Source organism: Lynx rufus, unplaced genomic scaffold (assembly GCF_022079265.1).
Source record: "Lynx rufus isolate CCGP_SWC_20201006 ecotype Redwood Valley unplaced genomic scaffold, mLynRuf1.p SCAF_2, whole genome shotgun sequence".
Lineage (NCBI taxonomy): Eukaryota > Metazoa > Chordata > Mammalia > Carnivora > Felidae > Lynx > Lynx rufus.
Window position 1 is genome coordinate 110,214,725 of NW_025814834.1, and position 27,516 is coordinate 110,242,240.

General features: G+C 57.9%; 1 protein-coding gene across 12 annotated transcripts in view; it reads right to left on the minus strand.

The window, feature by feature from the left end:
- The window catches only part of BIN1 (bridging integrator 1), a 55,190-nt gene that overhangs the window by 17,268 nt on the left and 10,406 nt on the right, over positions 1–27,516 (minus strand). For 5 of the 12 annotated variants that reach the window (XM_047083994.1, XM_047083985.1, XM_047083989.1 and 2 more), the window contains exons 2-6: positions 10,964–11,044; positions 4,946–5,000; positions 4,618–4,712; positions 4,144–4,239; positions 2,946–3,053 (exon numbers count right to left, since the gene is read on the minus strand). In XM_047083994.1, coding sequence (XP_046939950.1) covers positions 2,946–3,053; positions 4,144–4,239; positions 4,618–4,712; positions 4,946–5,000; positions 10,964–11,044 — 435 coding nt within the window. Of the gene's footprint in view, positions 1–1,992; positions 2,086–2,945; positions 3,054–4,143; positions 4,240–4,617; positions 4,713–4,945; positions 5,001–10,963; positions 11,045–16,501; positions 16,595–19,367; positions 19,454–19,696; positions 19,775–27,516 lie in introns of those variants that run through there. The other 7 variants (XM_047083993.1, XM_047083995.1, XM_047083996.1 and 4 more) reach the window with 5 other exon arrangements.

Sequence of the window (27,516 nt, forward strand, 5' to 3'; positions counted from 1 at the left end):
CAGGGTGGCTCCGTTTTAGCGTTCCTGGAAGTCAGGGCCTGTGTCTGTCATTCCCTTTGGGTCACATTCTTCATATTCTGGCTGTTTCTGAAGCACTGGAGGGGGCAGGGGGCCAGGGGAGAGCTTTCCGTTGCTGGAGAGATCTTGAAGCCCCGGTGGCTTGGCTACACGCCAACGGACACGTGGAACAGATGGAAACAGGCCCGCTCACCATGCCATGGGGCACTGGGGTCCCGCAGGCAGGTTTTAGGGAACTGTGGCCAGTGCGGAGAGCAGCTCAGAACTGGCCCAGGGAATATGTGGCACTGGTCAGCTTGAGAGAACACAGCCTCACCAGGTCACACTATCTCCCCAAAGTCAAGTCAGCCAGCAGGGCAGCCCCGGGACAACAGTACCCCAGCTCACAGCCAGACAGCTGCCCGTGGGAACTCAGAAGACTCCCCAGCTTCCAGCCAGGCGTGAGGCAGGGTGGGGGCAGAAAGAGGATCTACTCAAATAAAAATTGGGTCCAAATGGGAAAGCCAATTGGGCTGAAAGGCCAAACATCTGCAGTCCAACATCCAAAGATGAGATCATATGCCTTAGCCTCCCTAGTGGCTCCCCTGAGGCGGGGGGATGGGGCCCTCCCAGCAGGATCCCCTACCCACACCCCACCCGGGAGCTCAAAAGCAGCCACAGGCACCACCCCAAGCTCCACAGTCTCCCAGAGGCAACAAAAATCTTCACCTGGTCTCCTGCCAAACCCATCTCAGGGAAAATTATGCAGAAAGCCTGGGTCTGGGTCAGTGGCCCCAACCCCCTCCAGCCAGAAGTCCTGAACTCTACAGGCAGGGATGGTGCCCCAGCCTCTAGCTCCTCCTTCACCTCCTGAGGGCCATCTCCCCCAGACTTTGGACATCCAGGGTCAAGCCACCCTCAGGGTAGGGCTGTCAACAACTCAGTGCCTCCAAAGTCACCCCATAACTCTAGTCTAAAAGAAATCAGGCAGCAGGTCAGATAAGAAATTGGGCCGCGAGCCCATGCTGAGCCCAGAGCCCTCCACATCACAAGCGTTCAACACGTGCAGGTTGAAGATGATGAAATCAGGAGGTGGCCCAGAAAAAATGGGGCCACTGCCCAAAGAGAAACCCAACCTGCTGGGTCAGGGCTCTGTTGCCCACCCCCACCTCAGGACCACGAAGGGGTGCTGGAGTCCTGCCAGTTTCCCTGGAGAGAAACCATGAGGCCACCTCTCCCAGGGTGTATCTAGCCGTCCCTGGCCACACTGCGCTCACCAGGCACCCAGTCCATCCCAAGGGCAGAGGTCTGCAAAGAGCGAAGTGTTACCAGGGTATTAAGATCAGTCAGGAGTTCTGTACAAAGGCCTCCTCCGAGAAGCCCTCCGGAACCACTGTGGTGCACAGTTTGCCCTTCGAGAAACTCCCAAAGAGCCAACCCTCCAGGCCCCAGGTCTCAGATCCCAAACACACTTGCAGAGCCTTCCCAAGGTTTCCCCTCTAGGGGCACCATGAGGGCCCACAGTTCCCAAGGGTCCCTTCGAGCTGGAGATGTCGCCTCTCTGGGCAGGTGTGTCTCTTCAGTAAATTCTGGACAACCTCACAACTTTTACTAGGCTTGAAGGACAACACATGTCCGGACAGGAGCCCTCAGAGAGGGCAAATGGCTCGGAGGCTTTCCTGCATTCCCAGAGGCTAGGATTTCATAGATTCTCAGGACCACCAGAGACCCAGGCATGAAGCAACAGACTGGGGTCCACCCCAGGTTAACCGGAGCCCCAGGCCCCTCTGAGTCGCCCACATTTGACCTCAGGTCTCCTCTGAAGCAGGAGCTCTCCCAGCAGAGGCATTTGAAAACAGCCCTGCCCCTCACCAACCCAGGAAAGAGACTGAGCCCTCCCCCCGCGCCGGGCAGTGCAAGACGGGCGCCCAGCGCCAAGGACAGGACAACAGACCAGAAGGCGCCAGCACGTGCAAGGTTAGAAGCCAGTGTCACCTGATTTCGGAGCAGGTTAGTTTGAGCTACGAGATGAGCCTGCAGTTTGCCTTGGCACCACTGGGGGGCGGCTTTCTCAAGCAGCGAGACAGGCTGGGGGTGGGGAAGGGAGGTCAAGGCGAAGGAGAGTGGAGAAACAGGAGGGAGATGGGGAGAGAGAAACAGAGACACAGATATTAAACACCAGTCCAAACGTCCCAAACACAGTGACAGACAAGTTGGCCGCCCCTCCAGGGGGCCAGCCCCCCAGCAGGTAAAGGCCCCTCGAGGTCAAGAGAATTAAGGGGAGCCCCAGGCAAGGGGCAGACAAGGGGGTGCAAAGCAAACTGTGCAAGCAAACTTGCACTCCAACTGCAAAGCAAAATGTGAGAATCGTTAGCAGGGGCAGAGGGGCTCAGCAAGCTTGGTCCTGCTCCAGGGTGGGGGTGGGCTGGGGAGGGGAGGGGGACCCACCCTCGGCCCCTCACTTGTGGACAGTGTGGCCAGCCCAAGCCCTGTGCCCCTAGGCTTGTTCCAGCTGAGATAGGGTCACATCGGATCCCATGACAGAATTCCACTCAGAGCACGCCAGGTCGGGCAGGGCCGTTCCAGTGAAACCCAAGCCAGGCCTGTTCTCATCCTGGAAAGTGGCCTCGGAGTGGGGTGGAGGAACCAAGGGCCAGAGCAAGCACCAGAGGATGGGCAGGAAGTGGGCCCTCACCCAAGTGCCCACAAGGGCCTTTCACTCGCCGCCGTGGGTCCAGCACCATCCTCCACCCGCCTCTGCTACCTGGGACTAGTCACCTGCTATAAAGCCATCTGCAAGCGGGGTTGATGGTTCCTGCCCCTGGGGAGCAGAGACAGTCAACAGTGCAAAGGGGTGCAGGGAGGGCAGCACAGAGGAAGGCCCCTCCAAGGGACGTGGGTACCCAGCCTAAAAACTCTCCCCTGCAGCCCTGCCCTCCAGCCCTTACCTTGGCAATTTTGGTTTCATCCTTCTTTTTGGCGGTTTGGAGGGACTCGTAATGGTGCCGGGCGCTGTCATAGTCCACCAATTTCCGCCCTCGCTTGGCAATGCGTGACTGGAGGACAGACGGGGTGGGGGAGCGGTGCTGAACAGGGCCTCACCCATGCTGAGATGCTGACCAGGCTGGGCCCAAAGAAACTGGGGGAAGACGAAGGGCCCAGGGCAGTCGACCCCGGGCTCAAGAAGGGCATCTCATACATGCTTGAAACACGTACTCCAACATTTCTGGTGGCAAAGAGCTCACACCTTCGAGGCAGTCCCTGCCCTCTGGGGTCCTTTCTCATACAGAGGCCAAACCATGTCCTTCAATATCCACCCGTTGTTGTCAGTACCCTCCAGCCAGTACTGTGGGACAAGCCTCCACCCTGGCCTGGCCCTCAGCTCCTTAAAGACGCCTCCTGGACCCCAGGCTTCTCTTCTCCCAGGCCACCACCATTAGCCTCCCTTCCATACTCTTCATAAGGCCTCTTCGGGAGCCTGAGCCATCTGCATTAGGCGGCCATGGGGGCCAGCATGGAGCCTGACCCCCCGGGTATCAGGTCTAGCACAGCAGTCAGCATCTGGGCTCAACATCTCTGCTTCCACGTCTGAAGCATCTGGGGCCCACTGGCCTCAGTGGGGACCCTGGCACACTGACAGTTCCCAGTACCTGGGGGCCGGCTCTCGGAACACACACAATAACACATATACACCCAGATAAGAGGGAATACACAGAACAATACATACATTCCCTTCTAAGCACACATAGGCTAATGCAGGACACCTATAGGCACACAGGCCCAGGCCTTACATGCCCTCAATACACCTTATACAACCCTATAGTCGTTCCACAGTGACATGGCCACACACGCATACATGCACCACGGGGTCTCTTCCCCTAGTCCGGAGACCCAAAGGTTCAGGGCCCAAAAGCTGTCAGCTCTGAAAGGCCCAGGGCTGGGGGCTGGTGGGCTGGCCTCAGAGGGAGCAGCCCTGGAGGGATGAATTGCTGGGTGAGGGAGATGCCTGCCTTCGGGGCATGGCCACCTCAGTGCCTGAGCGGGGCCGGAGGCTGACCCTTCCCCCCACCCCTCTGTCTCCTCTCCCGCTCCCCTGCACAGGCCACCAGGCCAGAGCAGGACCGATCTATAGAGAGTGCCTCTCACCTTGATGTCAGGGAACTGGCCCAGGTATGTGTCCATGGTCAGCAGTGCCTGGTCCACCAGCTTCTGGTGATAATCCAGCCAGAGGAGGTCATTGTTCTGAAGGACGTAAGAGTCCCTGAGTATACGGCTGGGCGAGCTGGGCCGCACCCAGTCCCCCACCCTCTCCTCCCAGCGACCTGGGGTCAGCTTCAGCCCCATCACTTCACAGCTCAGAGGCTTCTCAGAAGCTTGGGTTCCTTGGGTGTGGAATGGGTGTACTATAAAATCACTCCTGCCCTGTGGCCTCTCATGGGGCAACTCTAAGGGAACGGATAAGCCCAGGGTCAGGGAGTCGAGGTGATTTGCCCAAGGGCACACGGCATGTGGATGCCTGAAAACCAGAAGGGCTTGTCCCCGTGGGTGAGGAACAGGCCGGGAGCTGAGACGAGAAGGGCCTTCCGGGAAGGACTGAGGCCACCTGCCTCACGCGCTCACCTCAGCTATCTTGTTTGCTTCATCCCTGCCAGGCCAGTCGGGCTCGTACACCTCCTGCAGACATTCGTTCAGTTTCTTGGAGGCCTCGTGCATGGCTGTGGGGCAGAAGGGCCATGCTGCAGCCAGGGCCACGGTCACCCTTGCCCCCACCTCCAAAGGCCCTGGAGGTGTGTGGGTCCCCACTACCAGCCCTTACCCCTCCACCACAAACCCTGCTCCCCTTCCCAGCTCTGCACCCATCAGCAGCACGTGGCAAAGGTCCTTCAGTGTCCCATGAAGCCCCCCTCCCCAGGCCGGGTGTGCCCCAGGAGACCCACCTGCCCCTTACCTTTGACGGAGGCCAGGTAGGTCCGGAGATCCTTCTGCAGTCGAGTGCCCTCGGTCTGCAAAGAGAATGACAAGGACAGCATGAGGGCCCGGGGCACACCCCGTACCTGTCCCCATCCTTCCTGCACCCCAGCGTGGACAAATGCAGGCTGCTCCTGACAGCTGCCACAGATCAGCTGTCCTCATCAGGGCACCAGCGGGATGAGAGGAGACGAGACATGCGGAACAGCCCCCGAGCACATCCCAGCCTGGAGCACCACTCGGAGCACAGCAGCTATTGCCTCTCTGGCGACAGGATGTACTGGGCCTCCAGCGTTCCTCAGCACCACCCCTGCCTCAGGGGTCCTGACCCCAAAGGATATCTGTCCTGAGCCCGTCAGCACCTGCCTCTTGCAAGGACTCTTCAGAGCCCTGTAAGGAAGGCAGGAAAATGGAGACCCCTCCACCCTGAATAAGACACGGGGGCACAGGCTGAATGGCACACACATACAATGGGGTCGGCGGCCCCCAGGCATGCTCTCACACGACCGGGGACCAGGTGACCAATGAGCACAGAACACAGGAGTGGAACACCCAGCACCTTGTCCTGAAAGCTCAGGCCGGCAGGCTCCCACTGCATCGTGCCAGAGACAGAGGATGGCACTGGAAGGGGTGGGCAGGTGGGCTGCGGAGGTGAAAGGGAATGGCTTAGCGAGGCTTCAGAGAAGTGCGGGGTCGTGCCCGGGACTCTCAGGACACTGGCCCAGCCAAGAGGGAGGAGGCAGGAGGTAGGAAAAGGCTGGCCAGGGGACTGGGCCAGGCAGGGAAGACCCTGAGCTGGGGAGGCAGCCCCAGCAGCTTCCTGAGGCAGCGGGACCGGCACAGAGGATGGCCCCCTGGGCAAAGCCTCCAGTCCCTCTGGATTATCAATACCACACAAGGCAGGAGCAGGAAAGCGGAGTCCCAGGGGAGAGAGGGGCCAACAGGCTGAGGCAACAGGTGACGTATGAGACCACCAACAGTGAGATGCTGAAGTGTCCAGAGGCCATGTGTAAAGTGGGAGAGCGCACACACAGGCTTTAGAGTTATGAAGGCCCAAGTCAAGCCCTTACTAGACATGTAGCCTCAAGCAAGTTACCGAACCTCTCTGGGCCTCGGTCTCCTCATCTGCCAGCTGGGGTGACCGAGCCCCACCTGGCAGACCACAAGCTCACATGTGCTCAGGGAACAGCGTAAGTGAGCCAGGCCAGGCCCCTAGCTTCAGGAGATGGGCTTTATGCGGACGATGGTGATGCGGGGCAGGGGGGAAGCTTGAGGAGGGCAGGGCCTCTGGAGAGCCAAAGGTGGCAGTGCCAGAAGCTGACTTCTGCAGGGGAGGAGCACTGTCCTGGCGCCTCCCTGCCCTCCCTGCTCACGTGTCAGCAACACCCCTGGATCCCCCTGCCCTGGTGGAGAGTGAGATAGACACAGACCCGGCAAGCAGCCACAGCCCTACTCCTGGCCTGCCTGGCGCTTCTGCAGATGACAGGTGGTCTCTACTCCAGCTGAGGGCAAGCAGGGACACAACCAACCTCCTAGGCTCACCCAGGCACCCTCAAACCTCATCTGTCCCCGCCCCCCAAACAGGCCCTCCCTCCTCACAGCCAGGGCCTCCTCTTCCTCCCACAGTGTCCCCAGAGCATCACGCACCAGCTGGTTCTTTCCCTGCACCGTCTTCATGGTATCATTTGCCCCCACCTGACCGACGAGGAAGCTGAGTGGTTCAGTGGCTTGCCCGGTGTTCACAGACTGGAAGACCCAGTGAGGACCCCCACAGCCTGGACACTCGGGCCCCACCCGCAGCTGCCTACTTATTACAATTAATGCTTCCAGAAAACAGCAGAGGCGTCATGCAGGAAGGGCTTCAGGGCAGTGCATAAGATGTACAGTTAGGGAAGAAAAAAAAACCCTCTCCAAAATTCCTTCAGTCCCCCCAGAGTAGCCTATAGAACCGTGGCCACACCTAATTCTGAGAACTTTAGAGTTTGAGGCTTGTTAATTAGAGATCAAAGGAAGAAATTAGAGATCAAAGGAGGCCAGGCCACAGCATCCAAAGCTCCCTGGAATTCTATCTCGGGCCAGATGTGAACCGTGCGGGACCGGGAATGAAGAAGGGCCATTCCCACTCTTGACGCTTTGGTGGCTGAGGTGAGGATTCAAGTGTGTTCATGATGTGATGCCATTGCATTCATCTGAGCTGGCAGAATCTTCCAGACTCAGCTTTTCTTCCTGCCAAGCTCCGTCATCCCACTCCCCTCCCCAGCATCATACACATCACCCCGAGGAAGGGGTCTCCGTGGGGTGGCTTGCCGTGCTTGCCCGGGCCTCAGGCCGTACCAGGGCTCCTTGTGTTTCCCAAACAAGGCCTCGCTGTGAGCAGGCACACTGGGCACAGATGTGCGAGGGGCCGCCCAGAGCTCTGCCTCGCATGTGCCAGCCGCAGCTGGGCCCCTAAGCCACACTCCCCAGTCAGTCCCCGGGACCAGACACAGCCCTCCCCCATGCAGGCCAGCACTCAGGCCAACACAGAACCTGTGTGTTTGCTCCCAAACTGGTTCCCTCACCCCCCCACCCCCCAATAGAGCATCCAAGAAACAACTCTCTGGAGGTTCCCAGGGCTCTAACACCCCTTGCAGAGCAGCTGGGGGAAGAATAAAGCTCAAAAGCACAGTCCCTCCAGCCTGGCTCTGTGGGCTCTGGACTCAGAGGATTCTGGAAGGACACAACTACCCAGTACCAAAACCCAGGGCAGTTGCACGGGGGGTGGCTTGGCCATCACCCCATATCCCTGCTAGACCTCCCTTCAAAGAGTGCTCCCTGCCTTCCCTGACATCAGCCCCAACCGGTGGTCTGAAGACCTAAGCTCCTATCTTCCCAGGGAGTGCGGGGGGCTCCCACATGGACCCTCTCTGGCTCCGGCTGACTCTTGCTGCTTGCAGTCAGTTTCAGAGGATCATAACTCAATAGCCAGAGATGCCTTCTCTGAGCCGAGCAGGCCCTAAGAACGAGAAGGATTCAGGCCTGTGCCCCCTCGGCGAGAAAAGCAAACAGCAGCAATGAGCCCTGGGGTGCAAGCTACAGGTGGCCCCAGGACAAAGAGCATGGCCCACCCGGAGGACCCAGGATGGCTTCCAGAAAGGCCTGAGCTGGACCTGAGCTGCGGGGAGGTAGTGGAGGAGGTGAATGGGCCCTTTGGGGTTCCCCAGTGCAGGGACAGAGGGCAGAAGGGCTAGACTGGCACTAAGTGGGGCCAGGAAGGGCTTTGATGTGCCCCTGTGAGAGCCGGCGACAGCCAGGTGACCTACACCCTCACCTAGGACACCCAGAGGGAGGGGTAGGAGATTTGCTGCCTTGAAACCCATATTCCCAGCCATCCTAGTTCCCAACTAGCACTGGGCCCATTCTGCTTGGTATTCCCCGATAAAAAGCAGGAGAACACTCAGCTTCCAGACTTTCCACACTCAGACTCTACCCCGCCTTTCCTGGGGTCACCCAAGCCCAGGGCCCCAGTTACCCCCACACACCAATCAAATCCAGAACTGCATGGCTGCCTTAAACCCCAAGAGAGGGTTACCCCAAGCTTCAAATGAGACCTCAAATCCACCCCCTCCTGCTCGGCCCCTGAAAAGCCAGCCACCCTCCCCAATCTGAGGACAGACAGAGCCCCAGCTCAAGTGACCACTCCATGCCTGCCACCCGCACTGGCTATCTTTAACTCTGGCCTCACTGCCTGGTCCCTGAGCCCAAGGATCACTGAGTGACTCCCTGTCCAGAGCTGGGGCCCAGAGAGGGTGACTGTGAGGGACGAAAGTGGAAAGCAACGCTGTGGTCATAACACTGGGGCCAGACCACAGGCAACCTCAGATCCCAAACCTGTGCTTTTTCTCCTTCCACCAGACAGCCCAGCCTGCTCTAAGGCAGCCCCATCACCCCCTGCCCAGCTCAGCAGCCCTAACCCTTCTCTCCAGCCCAGCCAGCTGTCCTCAGGCCTGGGACTCTGCTCCAGAAGGGGTGCCTGAGAGTGGACAGATCTGGACACCACACCACTGTGTGCCCTTGGAAGAGTCGCTTAACCCCTCTGAGCCTCAAGTACCCATCTGTAAAATGGAGGATATCATCATCCGCCTCAAGAATGCAAGGTTAGTGTCTGTAAAATACAAGCAGTACCTAGTCTATAGTCAAGAATGCAAGGTTAATGTCTAGTGCCTAGTCTATAGTAGGTACTCTAGCAACACTGATTCCCCCAAGGGCTTTCAGAGCATCCCACAACCTGAGGAAGCCAGCTGAGTAGGGGACAGACCCCTGGAGCTTTCAGGTGACAGAATCAGAAGCAAAGACTTCAGGGTTCTTAGCCAAGCCTCCATTTTGCAGGTGAGAGAACTGAGGCCCAAGGAGCAGGGGCTCACCCAGGGCCACACAGCTCTGTCATGGCACCTACTGGGGCCTTGAAACACTTCCCATTAGCAGCCTGGGGGACAATCAGCCATGAGGGCTTCTATCCCTGCCCTAAGGAACCTTTCAACAGAGCTCCTCTGACAGGCAAGGATAAACTTGGTCCTGGGGACTTTCCAAGCTGCTCTCTGCATCCCCCTCTCCCACCATGCCCCCAGCCCTCTCCCAGCATCCTCCCTGGGACTCTCCCAGCATGTCCCCAGCCCTCTCCCAGCATGCTCCTGGCCCTCTCCCAGCATGCTCCCTGGGACTCTCTTAGCATGCCCCCAACTCTGACCCAGCATGCCTCCAGACCCTCTCCCAACATGTTCCCCAACCTCTCCCAGCTGCTTTCTGACCTTCTCCTTAGCTGCTCTTTAACTCTCCCAATATGCTCCCTGACCCGCCCCTGTCACCCCAGCCATCTCCCAGCATGGTCCCCAGCCCCCAGCCAGTGAATTGTCAAAGTTCTCCAAAGAGGACCCCCTCCCCCAGGTTGCATTCCAGCTGCAGAGGCATTGGTGGGCAACTTCAGTGCTTTCAGTGGCCTCAGACATGAACAAGGAGGAGGAAGAAGACTGGTCTGGGCCTATTTGGCCCCTTTCCCAGGACAGCTTAGGCCCTAACCCCACCCCCATGCCGATTCTCACTCCTTGTGGCCTCTCCTGGCCTCCACCCCCATCTGTCACTCACTGAGCCTGGCCTGCAGAAGCCATGGGGCCACGGCCCAGTTCTCCCTCACTTCCTACTACCTCAGCCCTTCCCCAGGAGGGGAGAGTCACCAAGGTCATCTCATTCCCCACTTCTATGTCCTCAGACACAGCCACACAAGTGGCTTATTCTAGACTCAGCAGATTCATGTGAGGAAAAAGTTTCAGGGACATCCCAGTTGAGGTATTCAGGCTCCTTCAGTCAAGAAGATACAAGAAGTCCTCTCTTGTATCGAACCACTGCCCCCAGGTTGCCAATGTGATTAAGCCCCTTCTGTCACTGGTCTCTGACCTATGCAAAGGGACCTGATAACAGTGCCACTGTAGTCTTTGGGACCAAACAAGTATGGATCTAAATCCACTCCCAAAACAAGATGGCCTTGGACAAATTACCCAGCTTCTCTGAGCCTTTCTGCTTCATCTATAAAAAGGGAACGATGACACCGGATACCTTACAGAGATGTTGGGAGGCACACCGGGCCATGCTTAGCAGCTGCTCACACCAGATCCTGTCTGCTCTGCTCCCACAGTACACTCTGCAAATGCCACTCTCCTCCCAAGAAGCTTCTTCAGCTCCCACTTGCCTCGACGTTCAAGGTTTTCTAGAGTGTGGCCAAAACCCCTTGCCTGCTCCCACCTGAACGCCACCCCCCTCCCCCAGGCCTCCTTCTTCTTTCCCGTGGACTACACCCAGAACCACTGCTCCCTCCTCTAGGAAGTCCTCTGTAACCTCATCAGCCCGCACGGGCCCCTGCTCCACACTCTCTTACTCCATAAATTCAGCTCTTGACATTTTCTACCTGGAAGCCACAATTCCATTTTGCACAAGCTCCCTAAGGCCAAAGGCCACCCACACTTACCAGCTGTTTGTTGAAATTCTGGACACACTGTTCAAACTGCTCATCCTTTGTCTCGTCCGCCTTCCCTAGTTTCTGGAGGACCTGCCAAGGCAGACAGAGAAGGGAGTGTTACCATGAGAAAGTGATGCGAAACCAAGAGTGCCCGATCGCCAATACCACAGACAGCCCCCCGACCCCGACCAGGGTCTTGGAGGCCCGCCGCCAGTATCACCCAGCCCAGGGCGCTAGGACCATCAGAAGGTCTCGTGGCTGCTGGGATCCCCAAAGGCAACCCTGAGTCCATCAAGTCTTGAGACGTCCCCATCCTCTATCCAGGGCTCGCCCATTGGCCAAGAGGATGAACTTAGGTCAGGTTTGCTGTAGTGACTGAAACCAGGAGGAGGGGAGCTCCAAAGGCAGCTTGTGGGGTCAGGGCCCCCTCCTTGCTGATCTCACACTGCAACCCTGGGGGCTCCGCCCCAACCCCGGCAGCTAAAATGTGAGCTGAGCACAAGAGGGGCCAGGTAAGGGCAGCCCCACTTCCCCCACATGACTCCATTTCCTGGGCTGAGAGTTTGGGAATACCAGAGGGAGGAGCAGAACAGCCCCAGGACAAGGAAGGCAGCAAAGGGTGGCTGGGGGTCAGGCTCTTTGTGTCCCAATCTGACTAGACTTTCAGATGTGACCTGCCCCAGCCACCCTGCTCCCTTCTCTAGAGCCCAGCAGGCCGTGCCAGGCCCACTGCTGGCACCCACACTCACACTCACACACATGTATTCACACACACACACACACACACACACACACACACACACACACAGGCTTGCAGCCACCCGCTCTACTCCCAGCTAGACATCTCAGAGGTGGACTCTCCCCGTGGTGAGTCACACTGTGCTTTCTCAGCTGTGTGGGGGGAGCCGAGATGGATGGGTTAGGGCAGAGAGACCCAAGGCCAGAAGCGGGGGAAAGACCTAAAGAGGGAGGAGCAGGAGCCAGAGAGGAAGTATGATGAGAGAGATAGGGAGGTGGAAGCTAGGAGGGGTGAAGGCAACAGGGGAGGAGAGGGCCGGGAAAGAGATGGATGAAAGATGGGTGCCGAAAGGGGAAGCTATGGCAGAGACAAGGTGGGTTTATGGGAAGACAGGGAAGGCAGAGAACCGCCCCCCGCCACTTACAGCACCCCCACAGGAAACAGGAGGACCCCGCTGAGACATTCAGCAGAGGCAGTGGCCACAACCCCACAAGAATGAGAAAGAAAGGTAGCAGTGGGTGGGGGTGGCAGGTAGAGGGAGAAAAGGTGGCCTGAACCAAGGGAGGCCCTGTCCCAGAACAGAGTCCGGACCTTCCCAGCCCTGACTGAACCTGGGATGGCCCGTGCTGTCCTGCTGCACCCTGTCCAGCTGGCTCGGGGACCACGGCAAGGTCTGTCAGCTCTCAGACCCACTATCCGCGTGGAGAACGTTTAGCCATCTCGTCAAGTGCCTGCTGTGTACAACAGCCATGGGCATCTCTGCTGGGGCAGCAGACATGAATCAGACATGGATCCAGCCAGACAGAGGGAAGCACATGGGACTGTGGGAGCCCGGGGTAGGGATCCCACGCAGCCTCAGCAATCAGGGAAGACTTCCTGGGGGAAGTGGCAGCTCAGACGGCCGGGGAGAGCGTGCAGCAAAGCGAGGAGACCAGAGAGATGAGGAACATTACCAGGAAATTCAGAATAGCTGAAGGTGACCAGAAGTCACAGAGGATGCTGGGGGAGGACGTGGGCAGTGGGAGGAGCAGCGTGGGCATGGGAGGGCGGCCCACCAACAACTTTGTGCTATAATGGTCACAACACGGTTTATCAGGCCAGGGCAGCTGCAGGCTGATATTGAGGTGAGAGGAAAAGAGCAAAACTAAACCCCCGTGAGCAAGAAACTCAGCACTTCCCGCCGTCCACGGGCTCCCCCACTCCTCCCTTGGCAGCAATACCCAGCTGGTCCTGGGGAAACAGGGCGGAGCTGTGGAGGCACTTGGCCTGCTCTGCACTGAGCCTGAGCAGGTGACTCACCCCCTATCAGACACCGGCCCCTTGGCCCCACCACCTCCAAAGACAGAAATGGAACACCAGGTGGGAAAGAACTTCCAGAAGTCAAGAGAGGCCACAAGAGACAGTAAGAGGCTCCCAGGGAACAGGGTCCAGGCCTGGTTGGCCCTCGAGACAGGAAGACTGGGAAGGTGGCCCTGTCCACCCCCCTGTCTCCCTTCTCCCCAAGGAGATGTACTCTGTCAGCAAAAGGTCCCCAGTGCCCATCCTGCCACCAGAGCTCCTGAGGGCTCCAAGCCCCCAGATCTGCACAGACACGCACACGCGGCCCCACTTCCCCAACTGGCAATGCACTCCACCCAGACGGCTCCCCACCAGGGACACCTGCAGGCCTGAGGACGGCCAGCCACAGTGAGCAATGCCAGGCAGTGAGAAGACCGTTTAGAAAAGGCACTTCCTCTCTGAACTTCAAGTGCGTTGTCTGATGAATAAACAGAACACCAGCACCCACCTTAAGGCTCATATCTATAAAACGTGTGTCTGTACCTGGCATACTCGAGTAACAACAATCTCCTAAAAGGCCTTCAGAGCAACCTTCACACAACTGGGGGCCAAGCCCAACACCTAACAACCCCCACACTGGGCCCAGACTGATAGCATCCCAAGACACGAGACATAATTCAGGCGCACACACACTGAACATACATGCATGCGCACACAGTAAACTCCTATTCACCCTTCAAAACTTTGCTCGTATGATACCTCTGCAAAGCTGCCCCTGCCCTCTCTCTCCCCAACAACACTCTGTACCACTGAAGGCCTGGGACCCACCCTCCTCACTGCTGTGGGATGTGCCCAAGTGTCTGCCTCTGGCTCTCTGCCCCAGCCATGCAAACAGTCTGAGGTCAGAGACAGTGTCCAGCCTTTTACATGGTCCCAGTTCCTGCAAAGGGCTGGGCACAGGGCAGACGCACAACTTGTTCTTGGTGCCTGCTGGCTAATCTAAGCCATGACCTTCAACAGAACATCCCATCTCTGAGGCTAAGTATCCTCTTATGCAAAATGGGAGGGTTGCATACAGAAAGTACTCAGCCAGACACACAGACAGAAAGCTGACCGTGAAAGGTCAACATTAGGATGAGGGTTAGGAATGGCACTCACATGACCTGAGAACCGGTCTTGGCTAACCCAGGTCCACTCCAGCAGGTCCCAAGCCTGAAGGGGCCGTGTGCAGGGGAGTGACCAGCTCGGGAAGGTGGGGTAGGCTCCTGGCTCCACGTGACCTCAGGCTATCTGCTTAACCTGTCCACACCATGAACGGTAACCACAACCTGTCCACACTGTGAACGGTAACCACGGCATGGCTGCAGGGCTGTGTTTCAGGAAAACGCCCAGTGAGTGAATGCTGGCCTTGGCCTCGTTAATCCCCCCCTGCACCTACCCCATTTTATAGGTGACAGAGGTCACACAGCGTGGGTTCCCGCTCTCAAGGTGCTGCTGGTGTGGCTACTAGAGGGAAAAGCAAGCCGAGCACTGCCTGCCTCGGAGCAAGGACAAAGACAAAATTCGGTCCGGTAAAAATCCCACAGCTTCCCGCTACCAGCTTCCTTTTTTCCAACCTCTGTAACTGGAACTCCTGCCATGGCCCAGCCGCTGGCTAGCAGACCTTTATGACCGGCTGCTGGGGAGCCCAGACCACGACCCACCCCCTCCCTGCCACCTGAAGCTGTTCTGCCATGCTGAGATCTGTCCCCGTCCCCAGGGGAGGCCTCAGGGCTGCTCTCTCCAGCCCCCTTCATTAGGGCCTTCATTAGGACACACATGCAGACACTCAGCCCCCTTCATCCAATGCCTTCATTAGGATACACCTGCACACACTCAGCCCTCTGCTCACCAGGAGGCAAGCGTGGCCAAGGCCACAGGCCTTAGGGACACAGGTGCTCCACCCATTCAATACACGGTTAGTGGGGCCTCCCTGTGCCTAGCTCACACACAGACTACTGAGAGTGGCTGGGGGACTCTGGGCATCCAGAGGGGCCTGGCCCTCAGGGGCCCAGAGAATGCAGGACAATGAAGATGGCCTTATAGGATGAGCAGGAGGTGGGGACAGAGGCAGGATTCCCATGGTCTGTCCAGGGTTATGTAGGGGGAGAGCCCCAGACACACCAGTGTCACACTTACGCTCTTGTCACGTGTGTCTCCCTTTGTAATAAACACAGAGAGCCTTTCTCACGATGGGGCAGAGGAGAGGTGCACAGACCCTGCCACACCTTGGTGTTAGCCCGGGGGAGGGAGGGAGGGCAGTTCAGCAGCCTGGAAAGCCTCATCAGTGCCCCTGTTTCTTCTCAACACATCCTCAGCCCAGCCCGAGAGCAGTGGAGCTGACGTCCTCAGAAGGGACAGTCCAGGGCAGGGTGGAGAGGAGCAGCTGGTGGCAGAAACAAACCTCCTTGCGACAACATCCACACACAGTTCGGCCTCACTGAGCCTGCGCTGTGAACCGGGGCCAGCAGCCCCTCCCTGTGCAGGGCAGCAGGCTCACCAGGGCTCAGGGGGAGCTTCGAAGGAGGGAGGGGCCCCTTCCCAGCCTCTCTGCTGTGGCCTTTCTCACAGCCCAGAGCACCCCACTCCCACTGCCCGGTATGGGGAGTCCTGCCAAACCTTCACCTCTCCTCCTGGGGCCTCCTGGGGACAGGCACATGTGCCTCTACACAGCCATGCTTGTGTGACCACCAAACCCAGAGGAACAGGAAGGTCCCCCCAGGGCCAGTCTTGTTTGAACTAGGAGCAGTTCATCACTGACTGTTCACCAGGCACTGAGCAAAGCACTTCACAGACACCAAATGCTCCCTCCTGTAGGTAAGAGTCTTCACTGCCATGTGACAAGGTGGCAGGTGAGCGTGGATAAATCAGGCCCTGTAGCCTAAGGTCTGACAGCCAGGAGCAAGCTCTGAGCTGCTCTGCCGCTCCTAACCTCCGAAACTGGAGGAGGGGAACCCAGTAGACCCCACCCAGCACACGATACTCCAGCCCCACAGATACAGTGTGGATAAGAGGTCTGCAGGCACTCACCCACTGGGCTACAGTGGGTGGCCCTGCTTGGAGCCCTGAATCCGGGACAACACCCTATGGGGAGGAGGGGGGGACTCTAACGTCTCCTTCCTCCAGAGAGGGGCTGGCTTCCCCTGCACTGCGGGGACACATGCTCACATCTGAATGGCATGGCAGATGGCAGGAGTAAGTGCTTTCTAGAACCCAAGGCTGGGGAGAAGAGCCAAGTCCAGGGCCCCAGGAGGGAAGCCCAAAGGGAGGCAAGGTCCATGTTCCCAATCAGCCCTGGTCCCCAGGCTCATGGCTACTGCAAAGGCGTCTCACACAGCCAGCTGAGATGGGGACCCACCCACACTTCACCCAGAGCGTCCCCCAAACCCCAACCCCCACACACACACTCACAACACGAGAGGTAGTGGGGAGACTCATCCAGCTCCCCTGCAAGAACCCACCACCCAGCTGAGACCCTGTCAGGCCTTCACCTTCCTCATCATCTCCTCCCGGCACCTGCCCGGTCGCTGCCTCTGTCAGGGTCGGCGGAGAAGTGAGCTGCACCAGGGGGGCTGAGCACTGCCACCTCACAGCTTCCTCCCAGGAGAGCTTGCGGTCAGAGGACCACAGCGACAGGATGCACGTCTTTGCACCTCACACACAGGTTCCCAAACAGGCAGGACAGGCAGACAGACAGACAGATGGGCAGGCAGAAAGAAGGCCAGGTTTTCCCACAGGTTGCTCAGCACACACAACTGGGCTCTGTTCTGAGGGAGACACCTCAAGGGGGGAAAGGCCAGAGCTGCCCCCTCCCCCAGGGTAGACATGCCAATCTGGCATATTCTGCCCACTCTGCCCATGGGCCTCCGGGTTTCTGGCTCACCGTCCCCCCACCCCCAACACCTTGGGGCTTTCTTTCTGTGATGGGGCCTGGATGCCTCCTTCTCCACCCTCTCTCCCACACACAGCTGGGGTGGGCCAGGCTAGGGAGCTGCACAGCTGGCCTTCCGGTCCCCCGCGCTGATGCTGCGAGCCCTTAGACCCGTGTGATGGGCTCTGACACTAGTGGCCTGAACCTTTCCCCATGCTTGTCTCAGACCCTCCAGCAACCCAGGAGCTGGGCGGGACTCCAGCAGCACCCACAAGAGAGCAAGGAAGGAGAGGACAGAGGTAGGCCCCCAAGCCCAGCACTCACTGACACCTGCATATGCCCCTAAAGCCCACCATTTCTCCAAGGAGCCTGGCTGTCTTCAGGGGGAGGTGTGTTCATTGCTATTGAGTATCCTTCCTCCTGAGTATCTCACTTAATCTTTAGGCCATGTCCTGAGCTGCACACTCGTACCCCCAATTTAGAGATAAGAAAAGTAAGGCTGAGACATTAAGTAATTTGGCTGGCCACCCAGGACTCTGTGGCTTTGCTGTGGCTGTAAACAAGCGTGGCTCAGATCTCATCTGCTGTGGCAAATGAACTAGACCTCTGGGCCCATCACTGCGCTCCAGCCAAGGCCACACCACCCATGGGCCTACTCTAGCCAGTGACTGAGTGTGCTGGGGTTGCAGAGACAATGGGCCCCTCCAACAGGTGAGTCTGGCCCAGGGATGCCCCACCAGCCTTGCTGAACCCTTCCCAGCGCTGTGCTGCAGGCTGAGCTCCTTCTTTGGCCTCTTCTTCTAACGTGGCCATAAGGCACTCCCACTTAATGAGAAAGAAGACAGAAGGACAGAGTGCTGAGGTGGCCTGTGGCCTGGCCAAGGCTAGACCCAAGGGCTCCTGACTCCTGGGTCCTTTCCATGGGGTGCCACCCCTGAAGTGTGGCTCTTGACCCTGGGCACAAGGAAATAGCTCCATCTTCTCATGTAGCATCCAGCCCCAGCAAAGTCTGCCCCTCCCTCCAGGGAGCCTCACGAGCTCCCTGACGAGCAGTCAGGTGGCTCTGCCTTCAGAGCAAGCAGCAACACTTCCCCCAGAGGCTGGTGGTCTCCCAGAGACTAGTCTGACATGGTTAGCAGCCTCAGAGCTCCTGCTGTGCCTTAGGGTTAGGCAGGGACCAAGAGGAAAGGAATAGAAGGAGGGGCCTGACCTCTCTTGGAAGGAGTTGGGCCCCACTCCAGCCCAGCTGTGGCCAGCAGGAGGGAGAAGCCACTCAGGCCCCTGCCTGGGAGCAGAGCCCAGGGTCCCACAAAGCAAGTCCGGAACACGCGGCAGAGTTGCCCTGGCCAGTGAAACTCCTAGGCCCTCCTGCAGAGCCAGGCTGGCCGCACATCAGGCTTTCCCTTACAACTTCCCGGAGGCTCCAAGACTTTTTAAGAAAGATAAATGTGGAAACACTGGCCTTGGGCAAGAGCCAAGAACAGCATTCCATCCCCAGGAGGCAAGAATGCTCCCTGGCACTCAGGCCCCCCACGCAGCACCCGTGTGCACACTCACAGGCTCCCATGCACAGGCGGCAGGCACACCCAGCACCCACACGTTCACCTGCTGATGCTCACCCCCATGTCTGTGCATACACACTCGCACACACTTCCTGATGGGGCTCCCTCCCACGGCCCTTTGGTCGCCCCCCAGCATGGTGGGAAGGCAGCGGGAACCACAAGGAGGCCACAGAGCCAGGCAAGAAGCAGAGCTGAGGCCAGGAGACACTGTGCAAGGAGAACCCAGAATGAGGAAGGGGAAATGGAGAGAAAACCAGAGAAAGGGAAACCGACAGTAGCTGAGGGTGGCAAGATGGGCTCCAGGCCAGGAACGGGCCCGGCAGCCCCAGGCAGGTGGGTCTCAGGGACCAGAAGGAGCCTCTAGACTCCAGCTCCCTCTCTCTACCCCACACACACACACACACACACACACACACACACACACACACACACGCATGCACGCACACACGCGCACACACACACGTACACGTTGCAGCCCCCAAAAGACAAGCCCGGCCAGGGGCCTGCGTCCCTTCTCTTGGTCTCTCTACACCGCTGTCTTAGGACCTCCATTTCCCCAGGCTGGCTGCAAGGTGGTAGCAGGAGAGACTGGCTCTGAGGACAGGCATCTCACATCCTGCCTTCCTCCCAGGGGGAAAAATGCTGTCGGCTCACCTCACATTCTGAAGGGCTCCCCTCCCCAGCCGGGCTCCTGGCAGGCTCCAGCCAAGGGCACCATAACCACCCCTCCTTCTAAGCTCCACAAAGATCACATTGCAAAGCATGACCCCAGGGTGCAGGGTCCAAGGACCCCCCCTTGAGAGAAGCCCACCACCCTAACCCCCGCTTTCAGCTGGGCTCAGATCAGCAGGACATCCTGACGTGGGGGCTGTTGTCCCATTTTATAGATGAAGAAACTGAGGTTCAGAGAGATTCCCCCCAAACCTGATGGTTTTCCAAAGCCCAGACTGCACTTGTCATTCTCAAGTGGGAGGCACCCAGATGCCCGGCAGTAACAGGCAGCACGTGCAGGGTTTACTGCAAAAGATTCATCCTGCTGCTGCATCCTTGCCGCCTTCCGGAGATGTAACTGGTAACGGAAGCACTTTTGTGACATAACCAACATAGACAGATTGCATAGCAGAATGCAAAGCTGTCGAGACTTTTGCAAGGAAATACAACACTAGAAAAATGTTTCCAGGTTCCTCCTGGCCAACCTGACCGAGGCTGGGCTGCACCCGCCCACCCCTCCCCCATCCCAGAAAGCTCCTTGCCTCACGCCCACAGGTCCTGGTGTTTTGGAAGTCACTGGCCCCTGACACCAGGCCACAAAGACTCATCATCCTTTTCTGTGGGCCCCTGGCTGAGGAAGTCAACTGGCCTTGCTTGGGAGACGGTCAGTCTAAAATCATCTCCTTCCTCTTTCAGCAATTTTCCCTTTCCCTTACGAAACACTGGTGAGAGTAAAGAGTGATGTTTGGTTTTCTTTTTTACGTCCTTAACTGGATACATAAAAAACTCGGCCCGCTAACTCTATCGGCCCCACCACACTGCCTTGAGATCTGATTGGTTGGTCAAAACCCAGAATGCACAGAGTCCTGAGGACGTGGTCCATCCTGGGGCTGGAGGCCTAACCCCTGAGACGGCAGGGAGCCTGGAGGGGGTGTCTCCTACTCCTCCACACCCATCTGTCCAGGTGGACCGGAAGGCCCTCACCCCAGGCCTGTGTGGGCCAGAATGCCCCTCCCCCTCTCCCTTCTCCCCTCCCCTCCCAGGGGACCTGAAATTCCAGCCTGTTCAGCAGATAAGCCTGTGGCCAGCGGCCAGGGTAGGGCCACCCAGAGCCCAGAGGAAGCTAGGGTGGGCTGGGGTAGGGAGATGGGAACAGCCCAGAACAGAGCACAGGGGAGCAGAGGCAGCAGGAGCCCACGTCCGGAGGGGGAAGAGGTCGGGTAGAGCCCGGAAGGGCCCAGCTGAGCTTGCCAGAGTGGAGGTGGAAACCACAAATCAGCAGCAGTCACTCAGCCAAAGGCATCCAAGAGGCTTACAAGTGTTCTCTGAATCCTGTGAGAAGAGGGAGGTGTTCCACAGGGGAGGAAACTGAGGCTCAAAGCCCGTGATCTCAGGGCTAAGATAGAAAAGTCAGCCAAGAGGAGGTCTAGGCCAAAAGAAGCACTACAGCCCCAAGGGGGCCAGAGGGGCGCAGGCTTGGGAAGACTACCCTCCCCTCAGGGGTCACCCACCAGGCAGAGCCCATCCCTAGTCAACAGCAGAAGGAGGCTTCCACAGTGGGTCGGAGGGCTTCTGGAAGGGCTAGAACCACCCAGACCAAGGCTGGCCACCCCCTTCCACAATCAGAAGCCACCCAACTATCCAGACCTCCCCACACAGCACTCCACCTCACCCAGGCCACATTCCCATGGGAGAAAGGAACTTTTCACCAACTTTTCCAGGACAGCCCAAGCTGCTCCCTCCTCAAGGGCTCTCACTTGATTTTGACCCTCCCAGACTTTCCACAGTGAGGAGTCCCTACCCCATGGACTCTGGGACTTGGCCCCCTGGGTTGGGGCTCATCTTGGACACCCTCCCCCAGCCTGCCTGGCTCTGTTCTGCAGGGGGCAAAGCAAAGTCCCTGAGCCAACACTCCAAAGAGGAGGCATGTCTGGTGGTAATACAAGAGTCTCTGAGCAAAAACACAGCAATGCACAGAAAGAGTGAGGCCAGAGAAGTGCTGTTCTTAGGAAGCAGCTCAGGGAAGTGACACCTGAGACCTGATGAAGGGGAGAGAACTTGCCAAGCAGAGGGCAAGCAAGTGCAAAGGCCCTGAGGTGGGAAGAGCAAGGCCAGAGCAAGAAACCAAGGCACTGCTTTCAAATCTCTCCAGGGTCACACAGCCAGCCAGCAGGGTGGCTGGGATCCAAGCCCCAAGCCTGCCTCCAGAGGCCATTGCTCTAACCACTGCACACACGGCCTTAGCAGCCAGGGCCAGACCACAGGGCCTTAGCTGCAGGCTCCTAGAAGATTCTGGCTTTGATGCTCTGCATGGAATAGGAAGCCCGGGGAGCTGTGATCTGACTCACAGAGCAGGGAGCCCATTTCAAAGGTGTCTGCAGTGACCCAGGTAGAGCCAAAGCTGGTTTGGCAAGAGCAGGAAATGGTGAGAAGTGGCCGAATGTGGGGTGACTAAGAGAAGTGAAGAAGACTCCAGGGCTTGAGTGACAAGAGGGAAGGAGCTGTCATCACTGGAGATGGTGAGTCTGAGATGCCCAGAGATGTCAAGGAGGGAGGTGGGGACACAACAGCCGGGAAGCCCAGGGCAGCCAGGGCAGACCCCACATCAGGCTTCTGCACTCATTCCCTGCCCACCTCCCCGCTCCGTCACTCCTACTCCGGAGGGCCAGCTCAGAGTGTCTGTCTGGTCTGGAGAGCTGCCAAGGGGAGGGAGAGAGGGAGGAGCATCTCCGGCTAAGGACCTCTTCCATGGGGAGAGGACTCAGGGCAGAAGGTTCAGGGAGCAGGCCCAGGCTGTGAAACCCTACATAGGGAGTACATCTTTCTAAGCCCTGAGCCCCATCAGTAAAATGGAGCCAAGACCTCTCCCTCATGGGAAGATTAAGGATGCGGTGTGCTTGAGTAGGTGACTTCCTTTCTGTCCCCTTCCCCTCATCTTAACCTGGGACTCCTCACACCCAGGCCAGAAAGTTCAGGCGGCCTCTCCCACCTCAGCCCCGCCCCGCCCTCCCACCCTCAGCCCACACATGACTTTCCCGGTGCCTGCCGCCCAGCGCACCTGTTCCCCATGACTCACGCAGGCTTACGCACGACGCTCCTGGTGGACAGCAAATACCAATCCACCCCACCTCCCCCCAGCAGCACCCTCCGCCCCCCCAGCTCTGCTAGGATCCTGCAAGCCACCCCCTTACCCTGGCCCCCTCTGGTGGTAAGAGGGTAAAATGGTAAAGGCCCCAAGGAAACAGAACAGCAGCTAAGAGTACTGGCCTCTTGTGACCAGCGGCAGCCCCCATGAGCAGCCCTGATGCACCTTGACTTTGCTGGCCCCGAGCCTGGGATGCAGCCCACCCCAGGAAGAGGTCCAGAGAAGGCTCACAGCCAGGGCATGTGAGTGACACAGGGCCGCCTGCTGGCCTCCTGTCATTCTGGGTGGGGCCTGCAGAGGACAGGAACGACCCCACCCTTGGCCCAGCACCCCACACCACCTGTTCAGAGATGTCAGCACAACCACCCCCAGAGCCACCACCCGGCCCCACCTGTCCCCTCCATGCAAGTGTGGGTGCTATTCTCAGCCCCAGGCTCTAGGACACTGGCCACCAACAGAGGGGGTGGAAGCTGTCCCTCCAGTGCACGGCCTCCCATAAACCCCTCATCAGCTGCTTGTTTAGCTCGGTGGGGGAACAGCCTGTGCAAAAAAAGCCCACAGCTCAGCACAGCATGAAGCCAGGGCCGGGGGAAGGAAGGATGAAGTCCCTGCCAGCACCCACCTGCATCAGGGCCAAGCAAAGGCCAGCCCTGGGGCCCCCAAATCTCCATCAGGAAACCCTACTTCCTTACTGATACCAGCCCATGCTGCTATTTCACATCACTTCCTCCAGGCAGCCTTCCCTGACTCCACCTCCGCCACAGAGGCTCACTTGCCCCACTGGATGTCCTTAGCCCTTTACTTACATCTATTCCTATCAGAGAAGTTCAACCTAAGTACGCAAACAGGTCATTCATTTATTTCACCAGTTGAACTGTAACTATTAAATAGTACCTACCAGCGCCTGGGGGGCTCAGTTGGTTGAGTGTCCGACTTCAGCTCAGGTCATGATCTCATGGTTCATGAGTTCAAGCCCCCTATCAGTCTCTCTGCTGTGAGCACAGAGCCTGCTTTGGATCCTCTGCCCCTTCTCTCCCTGCACCTCCCCTGCTCATCCCCTCTCTCTCTCTCTCTCACTCAAAAATAAATACTTAAAAAATAAATAAATAGCACCTAAAGGAGACAAGATAGTGGTATTTTTTTCAAACATATTATTGATACTATTTTGGCTACTGTTGTTATTTTTGTTATTCAAGGGAGTGGATGCCTGGAATAACCTTTAAATAGCTCCCACCCAGTCCAGCCACCAAAGTGCTGACAAGCACCCCTGGCCCAGTAGTCAGGGGAACGGGGGCCCTCACCCCAGCCCCTGTGCTTACTCCCAGGCCCTCATCTGCCTGGAAGCTCCCCTGCCACAGCCCTGAACCGTCCACAAGTCCCCGGTACCCATGACGGCACCACACGGACCCCCAACTTCACAGTTGGGAATCAAGGGGTGGGAACTGGCTGGTTCATGGTTCCCCAGAGGAGCAAGTCTAGTTCAGCTGCATTCCACCAGTGGAGGCAGGAGAAGTGGGAACGGACTAGAGGGGAGGGAGGGGCTGACCACCAGGTAATCCGGTCAAGGGTGAAGCCTGGGGTGGGGGAAGAAAGTGGGACCACCGACAGACCAGGGGGTGCCACATGGCCGCCCCTGCCCCTGGCAGGTGGAATGAATGTTCAGGGGCCAGGGCAGGCTTTTCTAGGCTTCCTTCTCTGTTTTTTTTTTTTTTTAAGTTTATTTACTTATTTTGAGAGTGAGAGTGTGTGTGTGCACATAGGGGAGGAGCAGAAAGAGGGGGAGAGAGAGAATCCCAAGCGAGCTCCATGCACGAACAGCAGAATCATGACCTGGGCCAAAACCAAGAGTCAGACACTCACCCGACTGAGCCATCCAGGCGCCCCTTCAGACTTCCTTCTGACAACCTTGCACCTGCTTTTCTGTGCTTCTGTGGGGGAGGGGAGGCTAGAGAGATAGGGTGGGCAAGGGGCGTACCGAAGGGGAAGGTGCTATCTTCCCCAGCCCCAGCCCCAGCCCCAGCAGACGCAGTGGGCAGGAACAGGGGCCTAGAGGCCTCACTGGCTCAGTGGGCAGCTCAGGGGGATCATTCAGGGGCCGCCAGAGGCCTGGACAGGTCGTCACGCTCCAGGTCTCGGTGTCCCACCTCTATAGTCAAAGGAGGGAGGTGAGGACCAGGTGACTGTGAGAGGCCCATCCATTTCGGCTTCCCAGGGCTTATTCAGACCATCAGCACAGGAGTCCCTGTCTCACCGAGTACGGAGGGACCCTAGGGATCAGACCCACATCCCTTCACTCAACACATCCGGGCTCCCAGTCAAGTCTCCAAGAAGGCTGATGCAGTGAGGACAGGGAGGGGTGGCAGAGACCCCCAGAAATGATAGCAAACACCAGCACACCCTCTATACCTGCTGGGTTCATGCCTACTGCCCCTTCCTCCCCTGGGGCCCTCTTTACCAGGAGAAACACAATTCAACACCAAAGGGAAGTTGAACAGTGAGGCAGAGTTACCAATTCTCAAAAAAAAAAAAAAAAAATCACAGGAATGTGCCAAAGGAGGCAACTTTGCGTACTGAAGGGGAAGGTTGTCCAGAGAGGGGCAAGTTGGACAGACGCCCAACCCCAGATTCTGAAGGTCGGTCCCTGACCATCCCTTGCTACAGCTCTGGACACTTGTAGATCTTCTAAAAGCTGGAAGGGATTCTGTTGCCTACAAGGAGAAGGAGTCAGGGTGGGAGGGATGAAAGTCACCTGGCCCCCATGAGGTCCTCTCCAAGCAATGCCTCCTTCCATCCTCCCCGGAGCCCTCAGGCCCACCATCTGGATTCCAAGCTGGGCTTGGACTCCTGCACTACTGGTGGGCCAAGCATGCCCTGGACTCAGCCAGGATAGCCCAACAGGACACACACAGAGTGCCAAGGCACAGTCGAACACCCCACACCCGCCTAAGGTGCCTCAGCCACCCCCGCCCCAGTGTAGAGCTGAGCCCGTAAGCTGGCACGCCAACTTCCAGTACCCTTGGTGTGAAATGGAGACACTATTCTCCATTTAATCCTCACAAATAGGAAAACTGAGGCTCTCAGGGGTAAGTAACTTGCCCAAAGTCTAGGGCTTGAGAGGAGGACAGCTAGAATTTGAACCCAAGCCTGCCACCTTGCCACACTAGAGAAGGTGCTTTGCAAAACCTTTCCCGTTGCTTCTGCACTGGAGCCTTACACTCCAACTCACTTAGCATTAAGTGTCTACTAGGTGCAGATGCCAGGATCACACACTCACCACGGGACCAGCCTTCACCCTCCAAGACTCTGGGTGAAACAGGGAAGATGGTTACCACATTCTATGAAGGAGCAAACCATAGCGGAAGGGGTTAAGTGCCTGGCTCAAGGCCCAGGTAAGGGGAAGGAGAGGCACCTGGGTGGCTCAGTGGGTTGAGCTTTCGGCTCAGGTCATGATCTCACAGTTCGTGAGTTCAAGCCCCATGTCAGGCTCTGTGCAGTGAGGAGCCTGCCTGGGATTCTCTCTCTTTCTCTCTGCCCCTCCCCAGCTTGTGCTACATAAGTAGATAAATTCTTTTTCTTAAAAAAGCGGGGGAGGGAGAGCACAAGCTAGAATCCCAGGTCTCAGGGTGTGCTGAGAGCACGTGGCTGTGCAGAGGCCTCCCTCCCCACCGCGTGGCTCGGGGGTAGCACTGCACCAGCTGGAGAACATGGTGGCAGCCTCCCCAGGTGTCTTGGGGTGCATAGCGGACAGGGTGACCTGTGAGTGCAGTGGCACCGGTGGGGGTGCAGCCGCCGGGTCCCGTCCTGCTGCTGCCCGTGGGTTTCCCACAGTGCTGACTCAGCCCTCCCGCCCCGCCCTCCAGGTAGTTTCTGCAGTGTGCTAGGCCAGCAGTGCCAGGACCAGACATGAGGAGGAAGCCCCCACTGGTCCACCAGATCCAGAGCAGACCCCCCTCAAATCCACAGCCTGGGCCCCAGGCCCCCCCTTGGTTGTGGCCTCCTCCAGACCCACAGTCCACCCAGCCAGGAGGGGGAGGCAGTCAACTTGGGGAGGGCAGTGACATTCTAGCTGAGCTAAGCCCACTGCCAGGACAGACTGTTAGACTGAATCCTTGAGGGGTGGAGAGAGGATACAAATAAATAAACCCCTGGCTTGGTTTACTATTTCAGAAAAACAACAGTATTTGGGTCCTGTCCCAGGTTCAGCAAATGCATCCAATGAATTGTGGATTTTGTCTCTCATTTTAGATCACGACTCACTCAGCTCACACTTGCAGCAATTAGCTCATCCTCAAGTCTCCCCTGCCCCAGGGCCCCCCAGCTCTTTCTTCATGGGAGGTGGGAGCGATGGTGCCTGTGCTCAGCTCCCCCTCTACCTTTGGGCTCCCCGGGGAGTGCGGATCAGACCTGCTCTCTCCAAACCTGACCCTCTGAGGTCCCTTGGTTCCTGGGGACAGCCACACTCCCACCTCTAGTAAAGTTGGTTGGCGAATGGCAGGCAATGAGGAAACCCCCCAACTCAGGGAAGGGCCAGTTCTGCAGCTTTACCTTCTCCTCTGGTGTGCCAGCCTCCTGGGGCGACCAGGGGCCGCCTTCCCCACCACACACACACACACACACACCCACACACACACGCACGCGCGCGCACCCCATGCCTAGACATGCACCTGTGCACTTCAGCAGTCTCTCCCTAGCCCTGGATTTAGGGAGGGGGGTGGCAGCACCTGGGAAAGACCAACCTGGGGCCAAGTCTGATGAACGGAAGGGAGGAAATCCCAGGGTTTCCCTAAGCATCAGTGTTCTCACCTGCCAAATGGAACCATAATCCAGTCCTGCCTACCTCACGGGTCAGCAAGACAATGCATAAAATGAAAAATGGTGGGTATAAGTGTTCTTCATAAATCACAAAATTCCACAGAGACAGGAAGACTGTGCTCCCTCCTAAACTCTCCAGAGCCAGCTGGAGCCAGCAGGGACACAGCTCTGCCACTAGCACTTACAGGAGTCCCTGGGTTCACCTTGTCTCATGGAGAGGAGAGTCTCATGCTTCCCAACTCCCAGATGGACACACTGAGGCTTGGAGGCCGAGCTAGGGTTCATCCCAAGTCTCTCAAGCCTGGAGTCTTCCGTTGCACATCAGGCTCCTCGAATGAACGAATGATGAGCGACCCCTCACCTCTGACCCCAGCTTTGTGCCCCTCGCCCGGTCCCTGAAAGCAC